Here is a 12,706-nt window from a genome sequence, read left to right as displayed (position 1 = left end):
ATTCCCTGATTTAGGAGCCGACTATGCCATGTTTCAAGGACATCAGGGGTTATTCTTGTAGAAGCAGCATGAGTTTGTCTACATGTACTATAATCTTAAATAATGCTTATTTACTTTACCAAAGTAACAAAAGATTTGAAAACAAATATAAATCACTTAAATGCAAAGAAATTCATAATCTGTTAGTGAAAGCTGCATTCTAAGAAAACTGTGTTCTCTTAACATAGAGAGTAGATTAAATTCCAATCTGGTACCAGTTTACCAGATAACAAATAGACAAAATTTGTTTATTGGTTAACCTTAGAAAAGTCTTCCATACATCTTGAAGTAGCAGTATTCTTGCAAAGGCATCAGAATGAAACCATAGAAGGCATGTTTAAAATCTGATTAAGTTGCAATTGACAATGTAACATGGTCATTGCTGTGACTTGTAACACTTTAATATAATATGATAACTAGATTTATAACTGACAACATTTTACTGGGACATATCAGATTTTCATGAATTTCACATAATTTCTAGGATATCTATATTAGTAACACCAACTACACAATATAACCCGAGAGGATTCATCACTCCTCTAACAATACTTCCCATGTAATTTAAGATGTCAAGTGAACTCAGGTAGTTTAACACTTTGGGATGTCTCAGGGGCCCTCTGAAGCATCCCAAAGTTAGCTAGAAGTCAAATTATTTAGGAAGTTTTGTCAATTAATATCAAAAGGGTTTATAACAGTCAGGTAGGATCATATAAGTCACTGTGAAACATAGTCATTCGCTTAGCCAAAATCAACAAAAGATTTCAAAGGTAAACATAGAACAGATCACTTCTGTGATAAGGTAAAGAAACTTAATATCCATTACCAAACGCAGTTCAGCGTCTCAAGAAAAGTTGTAATATGTGCAAAACTCTTTTCTGGAGGTCCACATTTCATAAAACCTCTTTATCACTGTCTGTACCCATTCCTTTGTTCTCCTCTCCTGAAACAGCCACCTGTATGTCAGGACTACTTCTTTTTACCTTCAGAAAATGCAATTTCACTCCTTATACCTTCTTTATTAACAAAACATACATCCTCCTTTCCTTAAGCAACCAAAAAACTGACCTTTATATTAGCATTCTATAGACTAGTGAACATAAATACCAGTGAAAATTTCTAAAAACAATTTTGCTTTTTTATAGAGAACATCTCAGGATGGCACCAAACACTGTTCATTAATACTCAAAAATCTCATTAGTTTCTGTGTAAGAGGAAGTTAGTATTAAGAAGTGAATGTTTCAAAATCTTATCTTATTTGGAAATGACCTAGCTATTCAATAAACTTTCATCACTTAGTTTAGTGCAATAATAGTAATTCATGTTACCAAAATCTGGAAAGACTATTTTAGACAGACATTTTTAAAGTATAATTATTTTTAATAGTTTATCTAAAAGCTCATATCTCAGTTACATTTTTTAGGAGTTTTTTTTTTGTTTGTTTCTAGAGGTACTTTCCTTGTTGAAAGACTTGTAACAGATATAACAATATAGTGATATTTAACTTATAATAAATCTAAGCACAATGAAAATATTATGCTTAATGTTAATTAATGACTCTTAGACTTGTCTATATTAGATTAGCAAACATTAATACTAGATATTTAATACTGAATATTTCCCAGTTGACATGAATCTGAAATTCATTTAGGTTAGGTTTTTGTTTTTTTTTTTATTTAGAACTGTTTGATTTGTAAGTACTTACTTTTCTTTAGGCCAATTAAATAAGAACTCATTTACAACTTCAGCAATATTATCAAAAAACAAAAGACACACACTGAGACATACATAAATTCAGACAGACAGACAGACAGAGATATCGTAGTTTTCTGCCTGAGATTTAAAATATCTCTTAGACCCCGCCCCCCCCATTTTTTTTTTCTTGAAGTTCTAATTTGCCCAAGGCTGAGGTCTCAGGCAAAGTGGGCATAATATTTCAAGGACATGGAAAGGGTTAACTTCAAGATTTTCCCTAGGCAGGAGTTTTTAACAAGCTAGTTGTTTTTAATTCTATATGCAAAAAAGAACTGGTTTTGCAGTTTCCAAGAAAATAAATTTCATTTTAACCAATTTTCTCTGGAGTCTAAAACATATCATGGCCATCAAGTCATCTTTCCTTTCTATAGTCATAGTTTTATACCTAAATTATAGACCAAATAGTGCTCAAATTGACTCTAATATCAAGGGCAGATCAACTGATAAAAATCTGGGATTGTCCCTCTGGTGGGAAGTGAGACATTTGTCCCATCAGAAGAATCTGAAGGGTTAAGAGAATTTGCAGGAGTAGGGGACCCTTGGTCCACCCCCACCCTGAGAGACAAGAAGTAGTCAGAAGAGAATTCTTTAGGATGTTAGGAGAGTTTCTGATCCCTCAGAAACTCAATTCAGTCACTCAGTTGTGTCAGACTTTTTGCGACCTCATAGACTGCAGCATGCCAAGCTTCCCTGTCCATCACCAACTCCCAGAGCTTGCCCAAACTCATGTCCATTGAGTCGGTGATGTCATCCAACCCTCCCATCCTCTGTTTTCCCCTTCTCCTCCTGACTTCATACTTTTCCAGCATCAGGGTCTTTTCCAAGGAGTCAGTTCTTCACATCAGGTGGCCAAAGTATTGGAGCTTCAGCTTCAGCATCAGTTCTTCCAATGTATATTCAGGACTGATTTCCTTTAGGACTGACTGGTTTGATCTTGCAGTCCAAGGGACTCTCAAGAGTTTCCTTAACAACACAGTTCAAAAATATCAGTTCTTCGGTGCTCAGCTTTCTTTATAGCCCAACTCTCACATCCATACTGGAAAAACCATAGCTACTGGAAAAACCATAACTTTGACTGAATGGACCTCTGTCAGCAAAGTAACGTCTCTGCTTTTTAACATGCTGTCTAGGTTGGTCAGAATTTTTCTTCCAAGGAGCAAGTGTCTTTTAATTTCATGACTGCAGTCACCATCTGCAGTGATTTTGGAGCCCCCCTAAAATAAAGTCTGTCAGTGTTTCCATTGTTTCCCCATCTATTTGACATGAAGTGATGGGACCGGATGCCATGATCTTCATTTTCTGAGTGCTAATGTTGAGTTTTAAGCCAACTTTTTCACTCTCCTCTTTCACTTTCATCAGGAGGCTCTTTAGTTCTTCACTTTCTGCTATATGGGTGGTGTCATCTGCATATCTGAGGTTATTGATATTTCTCCTGGCAGTCTTGATTCCAGCTTGACTTCATCCAGCCTGGCATTTCACATGATGTACTTTGCATATAAGTTAAATAAGCAGAGTGACAATATACAGCCTTGACGTACCTCTTTCCCAATTTGGAACCAGTCTGCTTTTCTATGTCCAACTCTAACTGTTGCTTCTTCACCTGCAAACAGATTTCTCAGGAGGCAGGTGAGGTGGTCTGGTATTCCCATCTTTTTTACAATTTTCCAGTTTGTTGTTATTCACACAGTCAAAGGCTTTGGCGTAATCAATAAAGCAGAAATAGATGTTTTCTGGTATTCTCTTGCTTTTTCAATGATCCAACAGCTGTTGGATCCAACTAATCAAATTGATCACATGGACCACCCTTGTCTAACTCAATGAAATTATGAGACATGCCATGTAGGGCCACCCAAGATGGACGAATCATGGTGGAGAGTTCTGACAAAATGTGGGCCACTGGGGAAGGGAATGGCAAACCACTTCATTATTCTTGCCTGGAGAACCCCATGAATAGTATGAAAAGGTCAAAAGATATGATACTAAAAGATGGATTCTCCAGGTTGGTAGGTGCTGAATATGCTACTGGAGAAGAGTGAAGAAATAACTTCAGAAAGAATGAAGGGACAGAGCAAAAGCGAAAACAGTGCGCCGTTGTGGATGTGACAGGTGATGGAAGTAAAGTCTGATGCTGTAAAGAATAATATTGCATAGGAACCTGGAATGTAAAGTCCATGAATCAAGGTAAATTGGAAGTGGTCAAACAGGAGATGGCAAGAGTGAACATCAGCATTTATGAGTCAGTGCACTAAAATGGACTGGAATGAGCAAATCTGATCCCTCAGATTTTTGAAAATAGGAGAAAGACCTGGACCAAAGGGAACCTCAGAATCCTTTCCTAGAGATCAGGTGGATCTGACAGGTTGAGTAGGGGTCATCTGGAAATCTGATAGAGAGAGACAGCAAGGGACAGGAGATAGGGAGGCAACAGAAAGGCACATGCAGCATGAGTCTCTCAAATCTGGATTCTGACTGAGGGCTTTGAAGGACTGAATGTAAGGAAATTTTGAGTCCTTTCTCTGTTTTTGGCAAAAGCTACTGTGCCATTCAGAGGCCATTTTTTTGGGGGTCCCCCAGTTTGTATTGGGGCCATGCCTTTTGCAGGGTCAAAATTTTCCAGTTTCTGAGAGTGTAGACAAGGAGTGAGTCTGAGAGAGGCTCGACATACCAGAACCCACTCTTAGCCTACCTGGCATAGAATGGGGTTACTGAGAGTCACCAGTTGACAGAAAGTTGTCCCTTTGGTCCCAGTCATCTCTCCGTGCGACTAATGGCACAAAATGGCCAACTGTCCCAACAGTCGCATCTGAAGTGAGAGGTGACCCCTGAGAACCATGAGGCTAAGGCACCATGTGACAGCTAAAGTTAACCCTAACCCTAACCCTAACCCATGTGACAGAACCAAGTGGCTAAGGTACCACGTGACCCGGGCAGGCAGACATTCCCGGGGGCAACTGGGTGATTCACCATTCGGTGATTCCCTGAAACGTGGAAGGCACTCTTGGGATGACTCAGAGGCAACACCTAGGCTCCTATAAGTCAATCTGGACCAAAAGGGGAAGACGCGAAAGGGACAGGGAAGAAGGCTGAGGAATCCATCTTACAATCCTAGTGGGGAGATGGTGACCAGGGGACAATGGTCTCTGTTTTGTTTCAACCACTATGTGCCTGGTGCAGTACAGGGAAGTTGTCTTGCTGGAGGTGGATGCCCTTGTGATCTGATCCATTCCTTGTCCCTCTTGTCTTCACATGAGAGTCTTCATGTGGCAGGCGCCCTAATGGCTTTTAAGTGACTGACCCGTGCCCACACAATATTGGTTGGCCTAGTCCTCAGTTAGAAAGGAGTCTAAAGGAGAGACCCTCACCCATTCGGGTGGCAGCTACTGGGGCACAGTGAGCAGAAGGGCCTTTGGAACACACCAGAGGGTAACCCTGGCCAGAGTTCCTCAGTTGCTTCCATAGCACTTGGCTGTTTGCAGAGGGTCTCCTCAGTTACTTCCATAGCACTTGGCTGTTTGCAGAGGGTCCCTATGAGAAAGGAGAAGAGAGGAGGTAGGGAAGAGACCCCAAGTCCCCATTAGGGCCATCAAAAATGTCATGGTCCAAGTGTGGGCTGGAAAAGAATTTCCAGAAATGAGGCAGAATTAGAGGAGAATAGAATTTATTAGAGTGGGGAACCTTGTTAGAACAGTGGGCCAGCTCAAGGGAGAACTGATGTTGAGCAGGGATCTTTAGTCCGCTTTTATACCCAGGGTCCAAGGAGCAGGGTAGGTGTCTTGCGGGTCATTTGCTGATTGAATGAGGCACGTATATTGGGTGGGGGAAGAGTAGGGCAAATACCTTCTCCCTTTGTGTGGTAGGAGGAGAGACAGGTAATACTGCTTAGGAGGACCTGAACTCCATTAATAGTTATAACATGGGGGACAGAAAGATGATAAGGGTCTGGTTTTTCAGTTCCTGCATTCCAAGATCCTACTTGGTTTTATCTGGTGTTTCATCCTTGGGTCACCACATTCTTCCATCTATTTTTGGGACCAGTTCTTTGGCCGCCTTTGGCAAGCCTCTGGCATGGGATATGTTATTTTCTTCCTTCCTGCCATCCACAGGTGGACAGAGTGTTGAACAAAGGCACTTTAGTTTAACAGTAGGGCAGAGAGGGGCAGGATTCTCTGAGGCAAATCATTCTGAATGATTATAACAATAAAAGTAACGAAAGCAAGTCAAAGAAACAGTTGCATCATGGAGTCAGAATTAGCTTCCATGGTTTACTTATTATGAGGGGGTAGGGGAGTTGGTTTACTTATTGTGAGGACTACCAAATCTGAAATCCACAGGGCAGGGCAAGCTGGCAGATTCATTTCTTTTGACTGCTTCACTTTTAGGGTTGGAATAATTTAGAATAGTACTTTCTAGAAAATACAGCAGCCAAAAGAATTTTATAATTTTTACATTAGAAAAGAGTTTGAGAGCTTTATTTAAGTAAGAGGCTATCACAGAACTAATGTTCCTTGGAACCAAATTTTGAGAATTAACAGCTTGTGGTCATTTAAACTAAGAGCTTTAACATCCACTGTTTAACCATAAAGTGGGCTTGTCAGGTGGTGCCAGTGGTAAAGAACCCAGTTGCCAATGCAGCAGATATAAGAGACATGGGTTTGATCCCTGGCTTGAGAAGATCCTCTGGGGGAGGGCATGGCAATCTACTCCAGTATTCTTTCCTGGAGAAATCCATGAACAGAGGAGCCTGGTGGGCTTCAGTCCATGAGGCACAAAGAGTTGGACACAACTGAAGCAACTTAGCATAGCATACATACATTTACTGTAACTCTCTTTGGTCACACTGCTGTTGATTTTACTCCTTTAATCATAAACCTGTAACTGGTCCTCAGCATGAAGTATATGTATCATGATGCTTTGGTCTATATAAATAAGAAAAGAGTGAGTTTGTTTAGCAAAAGTTGTCTTCGATTTGTGGAGTTAAAAGACTAGGACTCTAGTTCCAGTTCTGGCGTCTAGGAATTATGTAGATATAGCCTTACTTTAAAGATAAAGCCTTACTTTACTCATCTATAAAATAGGAATTAAAGATATTGATAGCTTTAACATGAAACAATGGGTATTAAGGCATGTGGAATTATGAACACTGAAATACAGGCACAGGATTAAGTACTTTACATAAATTCATCAGAGTCATAGAATTTAAAATTTTTTTCTATGTTGGTTCAACTGTTTCATGAAGTTTATATAAATGCAGAAATTCTCTTGAGTTTCTGTAACAGGTCTTTTGGGTTATTATTATTTTTTTTTAATAATAATCAGATTGTGTTTAACAAAGCTATATAAAAGAGAGTACATTGGCTTGCTGGGACTATTAATAGACTGTAATAAAGTATCACACGTTGATTACCTTAAAAACTGAAGTTTATTATATCACAGTTCTGGGGGCAAGAATTGTGATACTAAGGTCTGGCAGGGCTATGCTTTTTCTGAAGGTGCCGGGGAGGAAATCTGTTCCAAGCTTCTCTCCTAGCAGCTGGTATACTGTTAGCAATCTTGGATATTCCTTGGCTGTGGAAACAAACTTCAAACTTCACATAGCATTCTCCTTGTGCCTATGTGGATGTCTAAATTCCCCCCCACCCCCACATTTTTTTTTAACGCCAACAGTCTTATTGGATTAAGGATGCACTCTACTCCATCTTGAATGATACCTGCAATGACCCTATTTCCAAACAAAGTCACATTCTGAGGTACTGTAGGCTGGGGCTTTCAATATGTGAGTTTAAGAGAGGTGGTGACAGAGATACAGTTTAACCCATAACTTAGAGTATATTCAGAAGAAAATGGGAGTCAGGAAATACACACAAGTTTTTATATTATTATTTTGAGAAGTTTATGAAAGATAGAGGAGTATAAATGAGGATCTAAAGTTGGTAGAAAATTGTATTGTTTTGATTTTTAAGGTGACAAGATTTGAAAAACATAAGGTTCATGGGGAAAAGCTAGTGGAAAGTCTGTGAGGAACAACTGAAGGATCGAAGTCCAGAGAACATAGAAGAGAATGATTGGAGATAATGACGGGTTGGTGTTCCCTGATAAGAAAGGGGAATACTTCTCTTAATATCACAGTGAGAGAGGAGTAATGGAGAGGTGGAGATTTAGATTTGTTACATTTATTATTACAAAGATGAGATAACTGTCTTCCAATTGATTATTATTATTATTAATATTATTTTTCAAAGTGGGAACACAGTCATTTATTGAGTATAAGGTGGGAGTAGATTTGGAAGTTGAACGAAGGTAGATTTTTTAATGAATGAGAGGATTACTTGATATTGCTGGTGTCCAAGTTGTGATAGGTGATCACACACATAAAGAGGAACAATCTGCTCACATGTGTGGATTTTTATAACATGCTAAACTGCCAGTATGAGAGATGGGTAACTAGATTTATCCATATTTGGAGTTTTTTTCAAGTACACGTGAAATAAGGGCAATGAGGCCAGGGATTTTTACTCACTAGTAAGATAATACTTAAAATTATTAATCATGGTTACCACAAAGGAGATGGTAGGAAGTGAAGTCAAGAGGGACTGAGGATTCAGGAGAAATTGAAAGACCCTAATGAGAATGACACACTGGAGTAGCTGAGCAAGCAAGTACAGGACTTTACATTTCTGTTTCATCTGAATATTCAACTGTGGAAGTCATTTGCTACCATCCTTAAAGGGAGGATGCTTGAGTTAGTACTGGATTCAGTCACAACAGACAAAAATAGAGCATACAAATGGTTTAAAGATATAAAATTTATTTCTTACTGGGAGTAATTCAGAAAGTGAGAATATAGTAGTTTCATAAAGCTGTCAAAACTCCAGACTTATTCTATTAATATCTTCTTTTCTGTCTGTATCATATTACATGATCAGAGATGTTCTTAGAGATCCATCCATCATGCCACATTCCAGCTATCCAAATAGTTAGAGAAAAGAAAATCACATAATTTTCCTTTAAGAGCACATTCCAGAGATCATACTGAATGTAGTTATTTAGTCAACAAGTCATGTCCAACTTTTTGCAACCCCACAGACTGCAGCACACCAGGTATCCTTGTCCCTCACCATCTCCCAGAGTTTACCCAAGTTCATGTCCTTTGAATCGGTAATGCCATCCAACCTGTGTCATCCTCTTCCCCATCTGCCCTCAATCTTTCCCAGGATCAGGGTTTTTCCAAAGAGTCATATAGAATAATTCATCTTAAAATGCACTGGTCATAATTTAGTCACATTCAGCAGGGGATGCTAGGAAATCTCATCTTTCTACTAGACTGTTATAGGCATAGTAATAAGAAGAGGGACCTATAACTTAAGAAGAAGGGAGAATTAATATGAGAGGCAACCATCAGTGTGTGCATCAGAGCTTCATCTTAGAGTAAACCAGTAAAGGAGGAAGAAAAAAATAAATTTGGTCTTGTGGGGAGAATTATAATCATCATGGAATGTTAGGCATATAAATTACAGCATCATTGTGTTCTACTCCACCTGGACAATGGTGAGAGGGCCTGAGTCAGAGGACCAAAGTCTAAAAAGTGGTCTTAGGACACCATAAAATGTTTGTTTGGAAAATGTGTAGATGTGGGATCCATCTGTCATGTTATAGAAAGATATATCTCTAGCCTCATAATCCAAGAATACCCCCACACTAAGGGGTTTTTCTTTTAGAGTAAGCAAAGTTTCTGGGGATGTGAGGCCCCAGTAATCCCCATCATAGAGCCTAATGGTCCAGAAACCATTCTGTGGTGACATTGTGACCCCCCTATTCCTTGCTACATTATCCCTACAAACTCCCAGGTCCCAGGAATGTGCATTCTGAACCTCCACCTCCCAGAAGTATCTCCCTGAGCTGACATGCAGCTGACCAAGCACACATGGAAGGGAGACAAATCTCTCTGGGGAGCTGGGAAGCTCCTGAGATGGTTCTTGCCAGGTTACTCTTCTCCCCTCTTCAGACAGGAAGAGGGCAGGATGGGCAGTGGCTGCATCCAGAGTCAGATTTACTGCAAAGACAAGAGATCATCAGATTTCTGGGAAGAGTCTCAGTAGGCTTGGGCCAGAGTTCTGTGAGAGCTCCTCTGGCTCTGGGGAGATCCAGTTCACCTCCCTGGATATTCCTGGGACTACCCACAAGGAACCGGGTCTGTCTTGGACCATGATAGACTCACCAGTCTGGAACTCTTCTTTTCTCCAATCTGCAAGGAACAAATGAACATAAGAATCCACCATCTGACAGATAGAGCTGCCTGTCTATCCAGAATATTATGGTAATAAACTCCTTAATTCAAGAATAACAACAATGAAAGAAGAAAAGAAAAACCAACCTCTTTTTATATACCTGAACCTCTTATTACAAGATTCTAATTATGTACGACCTGTACCAACCCTATGCTCTCCTCATCCAAAATTCATATAGGATAAATATTTGTAATTTATTTAGGATGTTTGAAAGGAAATATAGGATATGATGTGTCTGACAAAATAATTTATTATTTACTCTCGATTCCTCAGATTTTAGCAGATGATAGCCATCTTACCTATACTCAAAACATAATGTTATATGCAATTAAAAATAATAAAACTACTAAAATGCAATGTTCCAAACATACTATTATCTGTTAGAATAATGAGTAAATTACTGGATTCATGAAATAAATTCCTGGAGTTTCCTTGATTTTCAGCAAATCATTTTGCACACAGTAGATATTCATTTAAAATATCTTTGATAATAGGATTTTCTTCATCAGAACCCGTGTTGCTCACCAGCATATAATGGTATTTCTCTCCATGCTGCAAAAGAACAAAATAGAAAAAACTTTACTTTTATCCTTGCATGTCTCTTTTACTGTCTTTTTTATTTTATTAGAAACAAATAGAAATATTTGTCTTTGTTCTATTTCTTCTACTGAATCCTTTGAACTCCCTCTTTGTAGCCTATATCCTCATATTCCAATTTTCAAATATGGTGATAAAAATGATCAGGTGGAGGTTAGATAGAAATGTAGAAAAAACAAAGGTGGCAGGGATAGGAGCATGAAAGAGAGCGCATAGAAGGAAGGAAGGAACAAATGAATGAAAGAGGAGAGGAAGAATTACAGGCCGAGTCATTCGTGGTTTGTACTTCAGAGAGAATTTTTTGAAAGCATTGATATTTATAAAGATAATGCTTCCAATGCTGCTTTGCTTACACTAAACATTTTTGTTGTATTTCTGCATTCTATCCCACTGGCATAGGGGCAGACTCTAAGAAAAGCGGAACAGTGAAGTTTCTGAGAGATAATCATTACTCACCGGACTTGAATTGAGCCTTCTTCCTCTCTGAAAGAGAATACACAATCATGTATGTATATATAAACAGATTTTCTTAACATCATAAAGAAGATGTGAGTAATGCCATGCATCTGTCAATATTTGTGTCTGAAACTTGCTAAGTAATGTCTATTTCAAAAGCAATGAAAGAAATGTTTGAAGTTCATTCCATCTGGAAACTTTACTAAAATTTAAAGAATATAATCTAATATGAAAGGACACCTTGTTTTAGTTCAGCCACTCAGTCATGCCTGACTCTTTGAGATCCCATGGAGAGGGGCTTCCCTATCCTTCACCATCTCCCAGAGTTTGCTTAAACTCATGTCCATTGAGTCAGTGTTGCCATCCAATCATTTCATCCTCTTTCATTCCCTTCTCCTGCCTTCAATCTTTCCCAGCATCAGACTCTTTTCAGATGAGTCAGTTCTTCACATCAGGTGGCCAGAGTATTGAGACTTCAACTTCAGCATCAGTCCTTCCAATGAATATTCAGGACTGATTTCCTTTAGGATGGACTGGCTGGATCTCCTTGCAGTCCAAGGGACTCTTAAGAGTCTTCTCCAGCATCACAGTTCCAAGGCATCAATTCTTTGGTGCTCAGCTTTTTTATTGTCCAGGAGTCACATCCATACATGATTACTGGGAAAACAGTAGCTTTGACTATATGGACCTTTGTAGGCAAAGTAACATCTCTGCATTTTAATACGCTGTCGAGATTTGTCATAGCTTTTCTTCCAAGGAGCAAGCATCTTTTAATTTCATGGCTACAGTCACTGTCCTTTTGGAGCATAAAATAATAAAATAAAACTACTCCTTTGGAGCAGAAAATAATAATTCTTGTAGTAGGATACTAAAAATAATGTAGAATTATTTTAGAAAAGAGCCATAGAATTTAGAGATATAATATCAATTAAGTTTATTTGAGTGACTGAAAAATATATGTTCAAGACCCTGAAGGAAGAGAAATTTGTTGAATTAACTATTAAATTGTTAAAATAAAGGTGAATGTACAGTAATGATCTTGGCTGGAAAGAAAAGATGATGCAAATTCATGTGAAAATATTTTTATACCTTAGATCACTGGAGATTATGGTCAAGCAAAATGTATCAAGATTACACTTGACATTAGTATATGCAAAGTATTTAGAAGGTCAACAAAGGAGGAACTTATTCAGCAACTTTAGAGTCTGGATACTATTTTTAAGTTAAAAGAAGATAATATATTAAGAAATGGGGACTCCATGTCAGAGCACATGAGGAAAAACCTAAGTTAAAGGAAACTTTCTATTGAATGGAAATAATCACATTCTTCTTAGCCTAATCCCTTTCATCCCACAAATTTTTTTTTAACCAACTTTATAATGATAGTCACCAGGAAGATAAAATAAAAGGGAAAGAATAAAAGGTAGGCGAGAGAATTAAGAGACTTAATATGGGAGGAGTTCAGACTGTCAAAGAAAATGGATAAGGTAATTTGAAATTCACAAGAATGCAAAGGAAAGACAGCAGTATGTAAGAGATGAATGTCAAGAAATGAAGAAAAAATTTATCTGGAA

The 12,706-nt window shown here is 38.4% G+C and overlaps 1 protein-coding gene across 3 annotated transcripts in view; it reads right to left on the bottom strand.

Moving 5' to 3' along the window:
• Positions 1-8,579: 8,579 nt before the first annotated feature.
• Positions 8,580-12,706, bottom strand: part of LOC122697771 (butyrophilin subfamily 1 member A1-like) — a 40,354-nt gene continuing 36,227 nt past the window's right edge. For all 3 annotated transcript variants that reach the window (XM_043908764.1, XM_043908765.1, XM_043908766.1), the window contains 4 exons: positions 11,133-11,159; positions 10,605-10,631; positions 10,010-10,036; positions 8,580-9,844 (listed from right to left, as the gene is read on the bottom strand). In XM_043908764.1, coding sequence (XP_043764699.1) covers positions 9,321-9,844; positions 10,010-10,036; positions 10,605-10,631; positions 11,133-11,159 — 605 coding nt within the window. In that variant the 3' untranslated portion in view covers positions 8,580-9,320. The remainder of the gene's footprint in view (positions 9,845-10,009; positions 10,037-10,604; positions 10,632-11,132; positions 11,160-12,706) is intronic.

Source organism: Cervus elaphus, chromosome 7 (assembly GCF_910594005.1).
Source record: "Cervus elaphus chromosome 7, mCerEla1.1, whole genome shotgun sequence".
NCBI classification, from domain to species: domain Eukaryota; kingdom Metazoa; phylum Chordata; class Mammalia; order Artiodactyla; family Cervidae; genus Cervus; species Cervus elaphus.
The sequence above is the reverse complement of the archived record's forward strand: the minus strand, read 5'-3'. Positions and strand labels throughout refer to the sequence as shown.